The sequence below is a fragment of the Ovis aries genome, chromosome 13 (genome assembly GCF_016772045.2).
Source record: "Ovis aries strain OAR_USU_Benz2616 breed Rambouillet chromosome 13, ARS-UI_Ramb_v3.0, whole genome shotgun sequence".
NCBI lineage: Eukaryota > Metazoa > Chordata > Mammalia > Artiodactyla > Bovidae > Ovis > Ovis aries.
Window position 1 is genome coordinate 17061262 of NC_056066.1, and position 19798 is coordinate 17081059.

At 38.6% G+C, this 19798-nt stretch overlaps 1 protein-coding gene and 1 pseudogene across 2 annotated transcripts in view; one reads left to right on the forward strand and one right to left on the reverse strand.

The window, feature by feature from the left end:
• Positions 1-19516, reverse strand: part of YME1L1 (YME1 like 1 ATPase) — a 30184-nt gene extending 10668 nt beyond the window's left edge. Inside the window, exons 1-8 of one of the 2 annotated variants that reach the window (XM_004014191.6) lie at positions 19352-19516; positions 12354-12485; positions 6487-6649; positions 5931-6029; positions 5599-5708; positions 3988-4138; positions 3504-3587; positions 2139-2221 (exon numbers count right to left, since the gene is read on the reverse strand). In XM_004014191.6, the coding sequence (XP_004014240.1) occupies positions 2139-2221; positions 3504-3587; positions 3988-4138; positions 5599-5708; positions 5931-6029; positions 6487-6649; positions 12354-12485; positions 19352-19384 (855 nt within the window). In that variant the 5' untranslated portion in view covers positions 19385-19516. Of the gene's footprint in view, positions 1-2138; positions 2222-3503; positions 3588-3987; positions 4139-5598; positions 5709-5930; positions 6030-6486; positions 6650-12353; positions 12486-19351 lie in introns of those variants that run through there. The other variant, XM_012188210.5, reaches the window with a different exon arrangement.
• LOC121816272 (cytosolic iron-sulfur assembly component 2A-like) lies at positions 16219-16721 on the forward strand (annotated as a pseudogene).
• Positions 19517-19798: the final 282 nt, after the last annotated feature.

Here is a 19798-nt window from a genome sequence, read left to right on the forward strand (position 1 = left end):
AAAAAAAAACAACTGTTACATTCAAAATTCTAGTTAAATGTCTCAGTGGTATTTAATATAGAGTTGCCTAATATGTTTCAAATCTAAAACTTTTTTTGACCTGGTTATAAGCTTCAAGGGCAAACTATCTGGACTTACTACATATTAACGATAAGTGAGTTTGTGTTTAAGTTATAACATTAATTTGTGACTAGGTATGAAGTCATTTTTATTATAAGGAATTACTGCTGCTGCTGCCGCTGCTGCTGCTAAGTCGCTTCAGTCGTGTCCGCCTCTGTGCGACCCCATAGACAGCAGCCCACCAGGCTCCCCTGTCCCTGGGATTCTCTAGGCAAGAACACTGGAGTGGGTTGCCATTTCCTTCTCCAACGCGTGAAAGTGAAGTCACTCACTCGTGTCCGACTCTTAGCGCCCCATGGACTGCAGCCTACCAGGCTCCTCCGCCCATGGGATTTTCCAGGCAAGAGTACTGGAGTGGGGTGCCATTGGAATTACTACTAGAATATAAACAATTTAGTTCCTATCAAATGCCGAAGGATAGTGACTAAAATTAAGCTATAGTGTACTGCTTTATAAATAGTTGTGGTAAAAAAAATTTTAAAGATTTAATTCCCCAAATATAATATCTTACAGAATTGAGATCCCTAGCAAAAAAAAAAATCCAATCTGGCCAACAAAAATTACAATCAGAATATTAGATCATCTTTAAAACACTGATAAGGATTAAGAAAGCTATCTATTAGAAATAGTGAGCAATTTTCCTAGTCAGCATATAAGCAGAAGTCACAAATGCAAATTCCTAGTGGCAAAATGGTATCAATAAATGAGTGAAAAAGGGCAGATGGAGAACAGCACTGGTGGAAATGTGCTGAACTGGAAAGCAACAGTCCCTTTAAAGACAACCACAACATGGCTCTGCCAAAGAATACAACCTGGTGTTCCAGAATTCGATTTTCAACAAACACTGGAAATTTTTTCATGGGTGCGACTTCAATTTAAAAATGTTGGCTACCAGTGTAAATGAAGAATACCTTTTTTGTATGTATACTTTCACGTATTTATTTTAAATTACCCTCACATTATAATATACTTATAGCCAACCTACAACCTCATATCACACAACTTTTAATAACTCAGTGAGAAAACTCATTTACATTGGGCAGTGATAAAAAAGTACTTGGGAAGGGGCGAACAGAAAACATACTGATGGGCCAAAGTCCCACAAGACTTACCCCTCCCCGCCTCCCACACACCCTCAGATGTCAATCCCACATCTAGGTTGTCATCTGTGCTTCTGCCAATTGGCTATAAATTGGAGATTCCCAGAATCCCTCCTTGGGCTTAATTTGGTAGAGCAGCTCATAGAACTCAGGAAACCAGGTTAGGTATTATTGGCTTATTATGAAAGGATATACCCTAGAACAGCCAGAAGGAAGAGAGAGGTAGGTAAGGGACACAGGAAGGGGTACAGGCCCTCCACTTCCTCTCTGAAAATGCTACTCTCCTCACGCCTCTATGTGTTCACTAACTAAAAACTCCTCCAAACCCCGACCTGTTGGGATTTTAATGGGAGTGTACTCACATAGGCATAATCAATTATTAACTCCTTTCCAGCCCCTCTCCCCTCTCTGGAGAACAGAGAGTAGAGGTGGAAGTTCCAAGATTCTAACCACAGCTTGACCTTTCTGGTGACCAGGCCCCCTCCAGGAGCCCACTCATAGCTACCTCATTAGAACAAAAGACACTGGGACTTCCCTGGCGATCCAGTGGATAGGACTCCATGTATCCACAGCTGTGGGCCTGGGTTCAGTCCCTCGTTGGGAAGCTAAGATCCCATAAGGTACAAGCTGTATAGTCAAGGGGACAAGGAAATAAAAGAACAAAAGACACTGCCATCACCCAGGACATTCCAAGGGACTCAGAAGCCCTGTGTCAGGAACTGGTATCAAGGAGCAAACAGTAGAACAAAAGATACTCCCAGTGCTCTTCTCCCCTGAGAAATTACAAGGGTTTTAAGAGCTCTGTGCCAAGAACTGGAGGCACAGACCGTGTATGTATTTTCTATTATTTCAACCTTTCTAATAAAAAATACAATTACCATAATGTTTGAAGAGACCAAGGTAAACTTTTTAACTTACTCCTTTAACATGTTCAAAGGTAACATTTTTCATCTGCACAGGATCTACAGCTGAATCAAGCCCCGTTGTTGTCCGGAAGCGGACTAAAGGGACAAGAAAAAATGCTTACATATTTGACAGATTCATAAAATTCTAACTACCTTATTTTTCAGATGCAAGAAAGTCCAGAAAAATTAAATGTCTAAGACCACAATTCGAGGAGTAGGAATTAGGTCTTCTGGATTTTGAGACAATGTTCAAGGAATGAATGATTCTCATTAAAATGACATCTTTGCCTTTCCAATTTAAACTAAGAATTTTCCTCTTCTCCTTATATCTAATAATAAAAACGTAAACCAATGGTTCTCAAGCTCTATTGTATGCAATTAAGAAACACAAAAGAATAATCTACCACCTGCTGATACCACCTATCAATCCATACACTAGTTCCTTTTTTTAGAAAAAATAATTTTTTAAAAAAACAGAGAGACAAGAGAAAGCAGATCTATATATAAAAGAGGCTATTCCTGGATGTTAAAAGCTCATCTCAGGTTTGATAACTTTTAAAATAACTGGGACTACATCAAGTTCTAGGAATAATTTCTGATCTAGGTCAATCAATGTTCTTAACTGTAAATCATTTTTTTCCCCTCTCAAGGTAATCATCATAAAGAAAGGGGAAAACACGGTATAAACACTGAATGACACCTGGAAAAATCAATTGAATCCACTTAAATCTGACATTATTATTTCATTTTAGACTGGCAAACTGAGAAAACCTGGGGTTCTAAAGTAATTTTCTGTGTGTCAATTTTAAATACACTGAATATATTACTGTGCCTTTGAAATAGATGACTATTTTCACTCTGAATTGCTATTATAAAATTCTTCTGCATGTTCTTAGAATTTTATCATTGGTTAAGTATCATTTCCTAAAAATCTGGGGAATTAATCACGTCTAGAAGTAAAGTTAAAATTGTTACTCTAAAATAATCCTTGGAACTTTAAAAATATTTTATATCGTTTAAAAAGTACAATTGAATTTATACAGTGTCTGAAGGAATTTTTCTTATAATCCATAAGACAATGCAAATATAGTAAGTCCTCTGACGAGGTGGATGATACATAATCTTAAGAGATTAAAATTTTTCTATCTCAATGTAAAAAACAATCTCAAAGTAACCCAATCTGAGAAGTCTCAAATTTGGATTAAAGACCTAGACCCTGGAATTATAAACATAAATGTTTTCTTATCTCTAAGTCTTAGACTAAGGAAAAGAAATGAGTATATAAAAGATTTTTTAAGTCAAATATAAAATATATAAAATTTATTTTAATATATAAATAAAATATAAAAAATAAAAGTCAAATATAAAGAGTCTCTACCAGATAAAAATGGGTTCTTTAAGAGTCCATAAATGCCAACTACCAGCAGAATAAAAACAATCAGGCGAGTTCTTCTTAAAGAATCTGGAGGAAAAAGAAAAAAGCCTTAAATAAAATGTTATCAATGAGAAATGACAGCTCAATGAAATGCAAACATGAGGTTACTGTTGGTAATCACATTTCACAACACATAGTTCCAGAGCCTGGTATATTTTGCATAATCTCCATGATCGCCTTTCAGCACATGTTATCAAAAATTTCACAAAGCCTCTTGTACTTCTATCACTGACTTAGGTTCACTTCAGACAGTGAAAGTGCCAGGACATATTCTCTTTCCACACAGCTTGAGATACAAACATAAGGAAATGTAACCAATAAAAAGTTGTATAATTGTTAGAAAAGTTATTATAATCACTTAGAGGCAGGACTATGATTTCCTTTCAGATATTCCTCTCCAGATATGGATGGTGTCTAATCAACTTACCATTGGTTTTTTGTGTTAGCGCTTGAGCTTTCAGGAAACCTTCTGCAAAACCAGTTTTAAATGCATCTTGGTGAGCTTCAGGTATGTTTTTGGTTTTCATGAGTTTATCCAAACTCTCAACGTCTGATCCTCTGTCCCGCAAAAGAAACCCCTAAATACACAAACAACACATCAGTATCATTGACTATAGGTAATATTCCCCCCAAACATAACAACTAATCACAAAAAAATTCATTAAAATTCTACAATTTAAAATTTTTATTGTCAATGTGAAGAATTAAGACTCAACAATAAATAGCCAATGATTAGGAAACTAACACTGGCCCATATACTCCTAGCAGTTAGTGAATATAAACTATGTAAATCACTAACTCTACTGAATAACAGGTCACAAGTTGACTTAGGGTTTGATAGCTTACAACAGGTCACACTCCTTTATTCCTGCTTGGAAGAAAAACCTCACTCATTTATTAAATGTTTACTTAGCACCTTTCGTATGTTAATACTTGACCGTGTGTAAGTTCTGAAGATGTAAATACCAATGATCGGAATATTTTCAGTCTACTGCGAAGAGATACACAAATAACTAAGTTTTTGAAGTTATTTTGATATTACATTAGAGGAACTAGGTATGGTGGTAAAACAAATGCTGTCTAAGAAGTCAGGAAAAAACCTTATAGAGGATGGGATAACTAAACCACAGAAACACAGGGCATAAACAATTTGACAGTGCCATGAAAGGAAGAAGGGAGCGACCGAGGATGAGATGGCTGGACAGCATCACTGACTCGATGGACCTGAGTCTGAGTGAACTCCGGGAGTTGGTGATGGACAGGGAGGCCTGGCGTGCTGCGATTCATGGGGTCACACAGAGTCGGACACGACTGAGCAACTGAACTGAACTGAACTGATGAAACAACAGCCTCTAGTACTCAAGAGCAATAAGCAGTCTTGTTTGACAGGACTTTAAAACACCAAGAGAGGAGAGGATAGAGGGAGAGAGGAGGTGGTACACTCAAAGATGAGAACAGAAAAATGTTAGGCAGAATGCCAAGTGATGAAATGCCTTATGTACCATGGCAGAAATTTGACAATAAAGCAGAGGAATACAACCATTACACTATTACATTTTAGACAGTCCAGCAGATGGCAGTCTGGAGATTGGACTAAAGCTAGCAAAAGTGAAGGCAGGGAGACTAAATAATCATCTCTGTCTATGCAGTGGACCTGGGGATGAAGACAGACTTAAGAAATATTTAAGAGGCTGGATCAATAGGATTTTAGTAATTATGGTGCAGGAAGTGAGAGAAGATGGACAAATTATAGTTAACCACAATGTTTCTAGCCTGGATGGATGCTACTTATTAACATAAGAATACATAAGCAGGTGTAGATTGACAGGAAAAAACAAAGGAAGATGTCTAACAGGCTAGTGGAAAAGTAGCTTGGAATCCAGAATGTTGTAGATATAATGATTGCATAGAATATTAATCCATCATCCTAAATGAAAAGATGAAAGAAAATCAACTAGCCAAAAATATACATCCGATATTGAACATTCTTTCTGAAAAGTACTGCTTTATCAAACAACAATGAAAAAGGTCTAATTACCTTCACAAATGATGGTGCTGTGTGCTGGGTTTCTGCTAATCTTTCAGAGGTGGACTGCAGACGTCGTGTCCTTGATTTCAACGTTTTAAAACCCCGAGACTGTATGAAAACTGAATGAAACAGTATCACATTCAGTTTTCATTTTAAATTTTCACAAGGAAAATGTCTACTAAGAACCAAAACTTTGACACTAGTTATTTCCAAATATTCTGCAGATTCTACTGTGAGCTACAAATGAATGTTTCTAATCATTAATATCACTAAGAAAGACAAATCAGAATATATTAAACAAATCTATTTTTTTCAAAATAAATATAATTGTTGCTTCATACCTGGCCAGTACTGAAGATCTGAACAAATTCTTTTAAGAGTTCTTGAATGTTGTCTGTACAAGCAAGAGGAACGTAAAGTACTAAACATATCTAGGCAACCTGGAAAGAAATTGTAAAAACTAAACTTTCTAATTGTCAAACAATCAAATCATGAAATACAACAAATGATTTTACCAAATATTAGAAAAACCAAAACAAGTTATTTGCAAGAGACAATTTCAAAACTAGTCTACAATGTGATGAAACATTGGAAACCAGAAGTATGTTAATAAGTAACATGAAAGTCTAAGTGGCTCAGTCATGTCCGATTCTTTGCAACTCCACAGACTGTAGCCCTCTAGGCTCCTGTCCATGGAATTCTCTAGGCAAGAATACTGGAGTGGGTTGCCATCCCCTTCTCCAGGGGATCTTCCTGACCCACGGATCACACCCGCCCTGCAAGTGGATTCTTTACCATCTGAGCCACCAGGGAAACCCCCTAACCTTGTTATCTATTAAAATATCAACAGTACTAAAATGGCTTACTTTCACTGAAACATAAACTATATTAACTTACCATATTTATTTTCAAAGAAGGACTGTGCAGATACATGAGATGTATGCCAATGGGAAGAAACATTTTTGTCCTTATAAAATCCAGGAAGTAGACTGTCTACCAGTTGATCAATCTGTCCAACTTTTAATTCAGATAATCCAAGGTCCCTTAAGTTAAGTACAGGCTGTAAACGATTGAGTCAACCATGTAAGCATTATTATTTTTTAACTTTTTATTGACATATAGTTGATTTACAATGCTTCCGTTGTTGTTTAGTCGCTAAGTCATGTCCCACTTTTGTGACCCCATCAACTATAGCCTACTAGGCTCCTCTGTCCATGGGACGTTCCAGGCCAGAGTACAGGAGTGGGTTGCCATTTCCTTCTCCAGGGGACCTTTCTGACCCAGGGATCAAACCCATGTCTTTTCAGTTATATACACACACACTCATGTGTTATATATACACATAAACACACACATATGTGAAGTGTGTGTGCTCAGTTGTGTCTGACTATCACCCCATGGGACTTCCCAGGCAAGAATACTAGAGTGGGTTGACATTTCCTTCTCTGGGGCTCTTCCTGACACAGAGATCAAACCCGCATCAGCTACATCTCCTACATTGGCAGGGGGAGTCCTTACCACTAGCACCACCTGGGAAGCCATATATATATACACATATATATATATAATTTTCTACTATATAGAATTACATATATATATAATTTTCTACCATAAGTTACTACAAAACATTACATAGTAGGTCCTTGTTGTTTAGCTCAGGTAAGCATAATCACATCAAGCTATTTAACTTAAAGAGTACTTATTAACTAAAAAAATGTGAATTTTTAAAATCTAACAAATGTATTGATTCTCTTTTCCTTCAAATATTTAAAAAATAAATTGGTATGCAGATTTTTCTAGTTCTAGCTTTACTGAGGTCAACCATGTGAGATCTGACAAAGCTTTAAAATAAAAAATCATACTCCCAATAGTATTAGCAGTCCATGGAGCTTTAATGACCATAAACAAAAGCCCATTCAATAAACATATGCTGAGATTCTTATTTGAACCAAAAGGTTCTATAAATTACCCATATCTAACTCCTAGTAAGGAGAGACATTGAACAAAGCAAAAGATGTGTGGAAACCAGTCAAGACAATACTTTCACCTTAAAACAGTTCTGAAATAACTAGAAATTAAATAGGAGTGAGCTATTTTCTTGTTCAAATGAGCAGACAGGGAGCCACTAAGGACAAGCAACAATTTAAAGTCCCAACAGCTAAAACTTCAAGTAAGAGAAGTAAAACTAAACAAAACAAGTAAAATATCAACTTCTTATGACTGATGTAGTCAGATCCTTGGATTACATAGCTCTGGATTGATGTTCAGGTGCTAGTCAATTATAAGCTTTGTAACCAGTCCTTCACATTCTTAGAATTCGTTTCCTCATTAGGAAAATGATTATAAAATATATCCTAATTATTTCACAACAGGATAGTATGGATCAATGGATAAGATCATGCCTTGGCCATCTACATAGCCTAATATATACAGTAAGACAGTTAAAAGTGAAGTCGCTCAGTCGGGTCCGACTCTTTGCGACACCATGGACTGTAGCCTACCAGGATCCTCGGTCCATGGGATTTTCCAGGCAAGAGTACTGGAGTGGGTTGCCAAAATAGTATGGATCAATGGATGAGATCATGCCTTGGCCATCTACATAGCCTAATATATACAGTAAGACAGTTAAAGTCAGAATGAAATATTTAATAAGTGCTTTTTAAGGTAATAAAAACTGTACAATATAAGGCACATTATTATAATGGAACCAGAAGGACTACAATATTTAAAAGCTATAAAGATATTTTATCTTCTAAATTAGGGAAACCAAAAAGTCTATTTATAATACAAAAAGAAATGCAGATTTTTAACTAAGAAGATTATTCACCTTACTTATTGGGTATCAGGTCCTAGGAACACAAAGAGAAATAAAGTACATATGAGTATGATAATTACCATACTACATGGTAACTGCTCTTATAGAGGTTTTCTTTTTTAAGTGGTAACAGGACACAGAACAACCAATTTCCTAAGTCAGATAAGGTTTCCCAGAATTAACACTTAATTCACAAATGATGGGGAAACTTCAGGGAAGAAACCTCGGGGAAGAGGACAAACAAAAAGTCATCAGAGGGCCTGGAATGTTTGAGATGCAGTCAAGTTCAGTGACTGAAGAAAGCACTAGAAAGAAGGGCTATGGCCAAATTGTGAGGAGCTGTGTTTGAATTTAATTCTATACCTAATATCATTAGTTTTGTTTTAGAGGAAGAAGACAGAATATAAAGATGATAAGCTGGAGAAAAGAAGGCTGATACAACAAGAGAAAAAAGGCATGAACCTGAACTGAGCCCTAAGAGGGATGCAGATACCAAGTGGCAGACAACAGACATTTGAAAAAACCAGTGAAGTACAGGATTATGAGGGAGGGGGGTTCTGGACGGATGCGCTGGTTATCAGTCTGCTGTCTCTCAGCTCCTCTTGGTCCTTTCTCTGGCTCCACAATCATGTATCTGGGTCCCTTTAAATAGTCTTCCTTTGTTGGCTAGGACATTAAGTTGTCAGTAGAGGGCACTGGAGAGACTTCGTAGGAGGAGTTTCTATTCCTGGTTCACGCCATGTATTATGGTCACTCAACAGGCTCCTGGGTGCAACACCCATGGTTTCGCCAGCATCTGGCTCCTGCAGCTTCTCTGAAGCCTGGCTCCTGTGTGCACAGTTGCCAACAATACTTGGCAGCTTTCCCACAAACAGCTTCTCCTGGTACCCAGGTGGCAGATTTCCATCAGGTTCAGCTTGTACAGCACCAGCAACTTCTATGCCATTTAGTGAGCCAAGGCCATACCCTCTCCAACAACCTCAGAACCTCAGCCTAAGGGTGGAGAAGTCTTCGTGGGTAGCTCAATCCTGGGAGTATTAGCTGCTCCTTGAATCTGCAAGTCCTATATATTTCAAGTTCTCCTTACTTATTACTAGCCAAACCCTAGTTATGCCAATCCCCTGTAAGACCAATATTTTTAAAATATTCAACTAAAAATATTTATTCTGTATATTAAACTTGCACTGTTCAAATGACTATGTGGTCTCTTTCCCTTGGTTGGACCCAGACTGACAAAGAGGTGCTAAAACCACTGTTAAGATCAAATACACTGGAATCTGAAGTAGTTCAGTTTTAGACATCTTTAATTTGAGGTCCTTGAAGTCTGTCCAGAGGGTATTTTAATAAATCACCAGATGACTATTTTAAAACTTTAGAGACGCTTTATAGAGCTGAAGGTAGATTTGGGAGTTATCAGCATATAGGAACATATAAACATTAAGATAGATAATCTGCGAGACTGTGGAGAATGAAAATTAGATTACAGGTAAATGCATCCACTATTTAAAAGGCTGGCAATAAAAAGAAGTCCAGCAAAACAGAAAGGGGGGGCGGGGGGGAATCAATGCAGTATCACTCAATTTCTGAGTACTTTGAAAACAGTGGATATTCTTAAGGAAAAGTTGCAGATTTTTAAAAATGCCTGTATTTACTGCTAAGGAAATCAACAAAATACACCAAGCCTATAAAATGGTAAGAGTAGTAGCCAAACTACAATGGGAGATGGTATAAATAAAAGCAACAATTAAGTTCAGAATACTACTTTTTTCTTAAGTCTGAAAGCAAAAGGCACAGAAGTCAGACAGCTTGGAAGGAAGTTAAAAAGAAAGTTTTTTTGCTTGTATTGTGAAGAGGATGTTTGGATGAGTAAGACTTGATGAAAGCAAAGGCAGAACAAAGGAGGTGAGAGTAGAGATGAGGAAGGATGCTTAAGAAAAATGGAAATGTTTGTGAAAAAATAGCAAGCAGTAATCAGTGATAAACCACAGGACTAATGAGGGTAAACCAGAGGATCAGACACCAATTCTGTATCTGAAACCCATCAGTCTTAAGCTCAACTTTGGCTTCTAGAATTTAGCTACTATTTAAGCTAAAATACACCTCACCACTGATCTAGCCATTTCACTTAATGAAACAGTCAAGTATTTCGTACCATGGAAAGTACAAGTAGTGTTGTTTGTGGCAGAAAAAATTGGAAACAGTACCCAACAACAGACCATAAAATGAACAGTCTGAAGTCATAAAAACTAATGTATGGTATAACAAGTTCATAAGACTATTAAATGATGAAGGAAAAATCTTAATCTGCATACACAGATGATCCAACGATTATAAAATATAAAAGTACAAGGCAGAAAAGGAGAAGCAGGATCATAGATTAATTTCTCCCACTTACATAAAATATTCCAAAATTTCTGAAATGAATATAATAGTGCTGTATGTAGCAATTTTGACACATGCAGTCATAGCATTAGGAAAGCTCTCTTAGACTGTAACTGAGAAGGGTGTCAAAAAACAAGAATGGACCACCTATAGAAAGATGCTAGTATAAAAGGAAAACATAAAGACAAATTTTTCTCCTACATAAAACTGTATTTCAACACTTAGCTCACAACCATCCCCTCATCCCACTCCCACCAAAAGCAAATATGGAAATAGTGTCAGATTTCATTTTCTTGAGCTCCAAAATCAATGCAGATGGTGACTGCAGCCACAAAATTAAAAGACGCTTGCTCCTTGGAAGAATAGCTATGTCAAACCTAGACAGTGTTAGGAAAAGCAGAGACATCACTTTGCCGACAAAGGTCCGTCTAGTCAAAGCGATGGTTTTTCCGGTAGTCATGTATGGATTTGAGAGTTGGACCATAATGAAGGCTGAGCACTGAATAATTGATGCTTTCAAACTGTGGTGCTGGAGAAGACCTCTTGAGAGTCCCTTGGACAGCAAGGAGATCAAACTAGTCAATCCTAAAGGAAATCAATCCTGAGTATTCATTGGAAGAATTGATGCTGAAGCTGAAGCTCCAATACTTTGGCCACCCGATGCAAAGAACTGGCTCACTGGAAAAGACCCTGATGCTAGGAAAAATAGAGGGTAAGAGAAGGGGGCAACAGAGGATGAGGTGGTTGGATGGCATCACTGACTCAATGGACATGAGTCTGAGCAAACTCAGGGAGACAGTGATGGACAGAGAAGTCTGGCTTGCTGCAGTTCATCGGTTTGCATAGAGTTGGACACGACTTAGCAAATGAACAACATATACTGTTCTCTGCCACAGTCCCTCAAATGAGGACTAAGGATATAAGCCATTTACAGGCTAAAGAGGCTTCTGTGAATCTTAGCCACATATTATAGTGTTTACTATGAAAAATGTATTCTGAGCTATAAGCAACTATCTTGGTAACAAGTTTTGTAAACACAAGTTACTAGATTGGCAATTTGCTATATACCAGACCACGATGATTTTATAATTCTCTGAATACTCAAAGCACAGTTTCATAGCTAATACATTTCATTTTCAGGTATCTGTGTTTCAACTGTTCAATTGCCCTGAAAGCTTCTATAAGGCAGCATATAATAACTTCTTGCTCTTCTATCTTCCCTGAGACTTGTGGGGCAGTTGTGGAGTTAACTGTGGGATCCCTGCTACCACTGAAGCAATACTAAAGAATACTTAAACGGTATCACACAAGTAGTAACATAGGAAGTGAATACGAATACACTGCCACACAAAATTTTTTATAAGATAAATGTTAAAAATAGGACAAAGTGATATTCTACACATACAACAAAGCCAGAATTAGATGTCTTTAATCCTACAACAGAGATTAAGCTGAAGACAGAAATCACCCTGCTACAAATGCCTAAACATAGAAAGTTATTTCAGGCATGTTTACAATGTACTGAACCAAAAAAGCTTTCTCACACATCCAGGGTAAAAACTCTTACCTCATTGGTGGGGGCCTCATGCTCAGACACTACATCTCGATGCTGGTTTTGAGAAATGGATGCACTGACAGAAACGGGTGTCTTTTTCGGTGAATGGAAGGCATTGATGAGATGACTCAGAGGAACTGTAACCTAAAAAAAGATAAAAGCTGAAAATCAGCAGTGCTTTTTAGAATAAAAACAGCAAAAAAAAAAAAAAAAAAACCTTTTTATTGTCAGAACTGGGGATTGTACAAAGTTAAACATACACTGTTTATCAAAACTATACATTAAAAATTGTAAATACTCAGATTATTGCCGGTCAAAAACTACTAACTTTCAGGATAGTATTGGGGGTATATACAGCAAAAGTAAGGCAAAGAAAGGCAATACACCAAAGAAAGGCAATGCCAAAGAATGCTCAAACTACCGCACAATTGCACTCATCTCACACCCCAGTAAAGTAATATTCAAAATTCTCCAAGCCAGGCTTCAGCAATACATGAACCGTGAACTTCCTGGTGTTCAAGCTGGTTTTAGAAAAGGCAGAGGAATCAGAGATCAAATTGCCAACATCCGCTGGATCATCAGAAAAGCAAGAGAGTTCCAGAAAAACATCTATTTATGCTTTCTTGACTATGCCAAAGACTTTGACTGTGTGGATCACAATCAACTGTGGAAAATTCTGAAAGAGACGGGAATACCAGACCACCTGACCTGCCTCTTGAGAAACCTATATGCAGGTCAGGAAGCAACAGTTAGAACTGGACATGGAACAACAGACTGGTTCCAAATAGGAAAAGGAGTACATCAAGGCTGTATATTGTCACCCTGCTTATTTAACTTATATGCAGAGTACATCATGGGAAACGCTGGGCTGGAAGAAACACAAGCTGGAATCAAGATTGCCGGGAGAAATATCAATAAACTCAGATATGCAGATGACACCACCCTTATGGCAGAAACTGAAGAGGAGCTAAAGAGCCTGTTGATGACAGTAAAAGAGGAGAGTGAAAAAGTTGGCTTAAAGCTCAACATTCAGAAAATGAAGATCATAGCATCTGGTCCCATCACTTCATGGGAAATAGATGGGAAACAGTAGAAACAGTGTCAGACTTTATTTTTTTGAGCTCCAAAATCCCTGCAGATGGTGACTGCAGCCATGAAATTGAAAGACACTTACTCCTTGGAAGGAAAGTTATGACCAACCTAGATAGCATATTCAAAAGCAGAGACATTACTTTGCCAACAAAGGTCCATTTAGTCAAGGCTATGGTTTTTCCAGTGGTCATGTATGGATGTGAGAGTTGGACTGTGAAGAAGGCTGAGCGCTGAAGAATTGATGCTTTTGAACTGTGGTGTTGGAGAAGACTCTTGAGAGTCCCTTGGACTGCAAGGAGATCCAACCAGTCCATTCTGAAGGAGATCAGCCCTGGGATTTCTTTGGAGGGAATGATGCTGAAGCTGAAACTCTGGTACTTTGGCTACCTCATGTGAAGAGTTGACTCATTGGAAAAGACTCTGATGCTGGGAGGGATTGGAGGCAGGAGGAGAAGGGGACAAGAGAGGATGAGATGGCTGGATGGCATCACCGACTCGATGGATGTGAGTCTGAGTGAGCTCCAGGAGTTGGTGATGGACAGGGAGGCCTGGCATGCTGCGATTCATGGAGTCGCAAAGAGTCGGACACGACTGAGTGACTGAACTGAACAGCAAAAGTACTAAAAACACATATATTTCATTGTTGTAGCAACCTAACTCTGAGGAATTTATTCCAAGGAAATAATCTGGTAAGTAATAATCTATGCTTGCATATCCCTAGATGATAATTTTCATCAAAATATCTTAAAATTTATGGAAAGCTAGAAATGTCCAAGAATAGGGGAGTGGCTAAATAAACAATACCACAAAATGAAATATCTCACAGACATGAAACGAGCAAGCATATATCCAGAATTTTGTAATTGTCAACTTCCCTACTATACCACCCCACCCTATTCTGAGCCACCATCATCTCTAAGTGGATTTTTTTTTCGGTACATGGATTTTTAGAAACAGCAACCTAACTTCTCCCTGAATCGCCTCTATTAAAGCCAGTCAGATCTCATCACTCCTCCGCTCAAAACTCTCCAATGGCTTTTCTCACAATAAAAGTTGATGTCCTAACAAAGATGACTCCCTGGCTCTTTCTCACTTCTGTGGCCTGGTCCACCATCAATACCCCTTTACGCTCTCTGCTCTGGGCCCCCTCAGCCCCTGTGCTGTTCCTGGAGCACGCCTGGCAGGCCCTCACTCACGGATTCTGTGCTGCTGTGTACCCCCACCTCTCCCGATAGTCACAAAATTTGCTCTCATGCTTCCTTCAGTACTTAACTCAAAAGCAACCTTTTCATGTGTCTCGTCCCTGGCCAACCTACTAAACCACCCTCGCCTAAGAAGTATTCCTTACTGCCTTCCTCTGCTCTTTCTTCTTGACATTTATGTTATCTTAACACACTTTATATATTTACTTGTTTACCTATATATTGTTTACCAGAAACCTCAACCTAAGTCCCCTTATTAGCATAAATCCAGGTGGGTGATCCAAACAGGGGCTTTAAGAATAAACATACACCTATCACACAGGAAATTTCAAGGGCTTCAGGAGCTCTGTGCCAAGAACTGGGAACAAAGACTAAATATTTTTATTTATTATACCACATTCTCCCACTGGAACATAAGTTTCATGTCACAAGGGATTTTTTTCCTGTATTTTAATATTTTTCTCTTTTGTTTATACATTAATTTACAATGTTTTTACATAATACTTACACACCTTTGATTTTATTTTTCTCTAACTCTCTCTTTCATTCAATACTGTATCCCAGTGCAACAATAATGTACACAGTAGTTGCTAAATAAACATTTGTTGAGAAAATGAATAAACTAAATGGGCTCTTACCATGACAGGTTTTATACTATATGTTTTACTTAACTATCTCATTTAATCCTCATAAGCGACAAACACGTTAGTTACTTCTATTTAACTGATGAAGAGAGCAAGAAATTAGCTTCAATGTCATGTTCCAAGTCATTCAGCAAGAAAGTATAATATTACAGGAACGATTCTAACCCAGATAATCTGACTTCAGGTTCCACTTAAAGATTTTTCAGCCCATGGTTACTGATGCACAAGTAAAATCATAATATTGTTATATGAAAAAAGCAAGCTATAAAACTTTATGTAACTTTTTTTTTAAAATTATGCATACGTAACTTTCCTGGTGGTCCAGTGGTTTGATCCCTGGTCTGGGAAGATTCCACAAGCCACAAGGCAACTAAACCAGTACGCCACAACTACTGAGCCCAAACGCTTGAGTCCATGTTCCTCAACAAGGGAAGCCCTCGCTCGCTCCAAGTAAAGAAAGCCCAAGCACAGCAGTAAAGACCCAGTGCAGCCATGAATAAATGAATAGTATGCATACACATATTTGTATAGAGTTAAAGGGATGAAAGAAGCTATTCTAAAATGCAGTCTCTTGGAGTGATGGAATTATGGGTGATCTTTATTTTCTGGTATTTTTCTTTTCAGCATTTTTGGAAATGAGTGTGTATTATTTTTAAGAGTCAGAAAGAAATGATAAGCTCTTTTAAAGCTGCAGGAATCAAATTAAGATACATGTTTTCGGCCTGTACCTTTAAAAAGTTTTATTTTAATTACTTATATTTCTTCTCATTCAGTAAAGAATTTAAATTGCTGTTTCCCTAGGTCCTCTGGAACAATCCATCTGGTCCCACCTATTATCTGCTTCCCTGGACCTTTAGGCTTGTCTTGGCTCATTTGAAGACCAGGCAGTTGATAAATCCTGAGGCTCACTGCTCAGACTGGCTCAGGTAGAATGTAAGAATGGGGCAAGTGTCCGGACTGCTCTCCTGGACACTGAGCAGAGTCCTGTAGCTCTCACACCTCTCTGAGTGGGGAGCTGCCCAGCAACCCCGCATCATGGAAGAGAAAAGAGCTAGAGGTTTATGACCTGATTCAAACTCTCCGGGACACAGAGAAGCCCAATACTTTAGAAGAAATGGAAGCGGTAACAGAAAGTTGTGTGGAGGTTCAAGAGATAAATGAAGACGACTATGTGGTCATTATAAGGTTCACGCCAACAGTATCTTATGGCTCTTCAGCAACTCTTACTGGGCTGTGCTTAAGAGTAAAACTTCAACAGTGTTTACCATTTAAATATATGTTGGAAATCTAAATTTCTGAAGGAATCCACTCAACAGAGGAAGTTATGAATAAGCAGATAAATGACAAAGAGCTAGTGACGGCTGCAATGGAGAAACCCAGCTTAATGGGAAATCATGAAACAGTGTGTCCTTGCACCTAAGAGCTGTTTTAAGAGCCACTAAACAGTAATCATTTGATATATTTGTTTAAACTCTTTGTAAAATGTAGAAGATTCATGTTTAATACATAGCTGATTTGTACCTCAGAGCATTTTTTAAAGGATGATTTCCAAGCAAGACTGAATTATAAGGTAGTACCTAAGTCTGTTCAGTGTCCAACATTCTCAGGATTTGTAACACTTAAATGATCAGACTGAAAAATATTTTTTAGTTATTATATGTAAGATGAGTTGCTATTTTTCTGATCCCTATTATGATACACCTGCTTTTCATGTCAAATATTTACTATGCCCAAATGTATTAAATCTAAATCACTCTATAAAATTAATAAAATAGACATGATTCTTGTTAAAAAAAAAGAAGAAGAATTAAAAAAAGAAGAAGAAGAATTTAAATTGCTGGTCTGATCTCTTCTCAATGAAAAACTTGACCCTCTGTCATACAATTTAAATTCAACTGTATTAAACCGATTAAGCAACCAGGAAATACAAATTGTGTTCTGGGCTTCCCTGGAGGTGCAGTGGTAAAGAACCCACCTGCCAATGCAGAAGAGGCAGGTTTGATCCCTGAATCAGGAAGATCTCCTGGAAAAGGAAATGGCAACCCACTCCAGTATTCTTGCCTGAAAAATCCCATGGAGAGGGGAACTTGGCGGGCTACATCCCATGGGGTTGCAAAAGAATCAGACATGACTGAGTGACTAAACAACGTTACTATCTTCCACAGTATAAAATGCATAAGAGTCCTACGTGGCCCAGTTAGGACTGCCTATAGTACATACAGCTCCTTCATTATCTCTGCCAACATCACACACCACTAACTCCCACTTAGCAATGATAAATACTCCTAATATGGGATCTTCTTGATACCATGGGCTTCCCCGGTGGCTCAGTGGTAAAGAATCCGCCTGTAATGCAGGAGACGCAGGAGTCACTGGTTCGATTATTAGGCTGGGAAGATTCCCTGGAGGAGGGCATGTCAACCCACTCCCAGATTCATGCCTGGAGCCTGGTGAGCTACAGTCCATGGGGTCGCAGAGTCAGACACAACTGAAGCAACTTAGCATGAATGCACACTTGATACCAACTTCCTGCAGGTTCCAAAAGGTTTAATATTCAGCAGACCAAGTCAAATTTTTTTTCAAATGATTGGCAGGACTTCACCACACCCTAGTAACACCTTCTTGCAGCCAGCTGATCAAACCAGAAACATCTTTTTCCATCATCTCTGATGAAATTCTATTCTTTTTTCAAAATAAATCTCATACCCTCCTTTTCATAAACACTGTCACCCCTTAGCAGTGCATTAGCCCCTCTCTGGATTACTGCAATAACAACCTTATCTGAAAACACCTCCACTCTTGTTCTTCCACATTCTCCACAGAGCAAGAAGCCAGTATTACGCTGTAATAGACTGTAATGTAAATCTGATCATGTCACTCCTTATCATGTTTAAAAGAATTCAGTGGTTTCCAACAAATTACAAATGAAATTCAAAGCCCCATATTACAACTCCCTGTATTATATTTCAAGTCCTCTTTCCAACCTCCTTTCTGTCATTGGCCCTTTAATCACCAACCAGGCTCTAGCCACACTGGCCTTATTTTTGTTCCTCCAATCAGCTAGGCTTGTCACATCTCAGAACCTCCAGATGTTCTGTCTACCTGTTCCTGTCTATTCACGTGGCAAACTCCTACTCATGTTTTATTTCACATCATCATTAAAGTTCCATATTTTCTTTGTCCACCTAGTACACTACTGAAATAAATAAACTACCACTTTTTTTTAACCCAACGAGTACTAGCAAAACAAAAGCGAGTGGAGGTTACACAAAGGGGCACAATGATATTCTTAAACCAAGAAAAACTAAAGAATGTCAAAGATATTTTGAAAACTGAATGTATACAAGAACTGTTTGTTTGCAAAACTGTGAAGAACTCTCCAAAAAAAAAAGTTACCATCAAAAATGATTTTTAAATGAACTAAGAACAAAACAGTCACAGGTGATAACTCCTGAGAGAATTAAAAATAAAACCCTTGGAATCTTTTTTCTCTGCTCTTTTGCTTCATAAATGGAAAGATGACGAGGAGGCCGAATCAAAACTTTAACTGCAAGTAATAACTTAAAATATATATATTAGTTATTGTTGATTTAAAAAAAAGAGAGAGAGAAAGCATTCATAGAAGCTTGCAAATTTCTTCGCCTGTCTGGGTTAAATGCCATTTAAAAAAAACAGAGAGTCTGGGTTAAGAGTACCAGTCTTTGAAGAGGCGGAAAGACAAAAAAGAAACATCACTTGCTCCCTCTACAGCTATGATAGACTTTCCTCCTACCCACTCCCCAAACCTCACCCCAGAAATGCTTAGCACTAAACAGTGCCAGATGGATTTTCCAGCAAAATTCCACGCAATCAAATCGGTAAGCCAAGATCTCCATCACGCTCGTACTATACTTAGGCTTCTTCGTCAGCCTTTTACTCAGAGTCGCCCGATCTTTTCTCAACACCAGGACTCCAACTGGAATAAACGCTTTCCTCCTACGACCCCTTAAAGGAAACTGCTTCCAAGAAACGCAAATGGCAAACAGCCCGGAGCAGGGCTGGGACAGAAAAATAAACTGGATGCCGGACCCACCTGGGGCTGCACGGTGCTCGACAGGGAAAACATCTTCTCCAGGCTGTCAGCGACCTCACCCGCCTGCCAAAACTGTCCCTCTTCTCGGGTCCGGCGGGGAGGCGCTGAGCCCTCTTTTCCCCGTCTTTCCTCTCTCCGCGCTCACTCTTCCTAGAAGCGGAAAATGGCCTCCCCAGCCTACAGCTGCTGCAACGACAGGCAACCCGCCCCGGAAGGCAAGGCGCTAACGCACCAGTACTTCCGGGGCAGGTGAGGTCGCCACCCTGGGCAGCTGACGCCCCGAAATAGTTCACTTTCACATTAAATAATACACGCTCCGGAGCCCCAAAGCTTTCTGGCTGTCGTTTTCTTTTTAAAGGGGAACGGCATCCACCCCGTTAAATCTTCCTCCAGCTTTCTTATCAATACTTCCGACATATTCTCCTGTTGTGACTGGGCCTTGAGCCA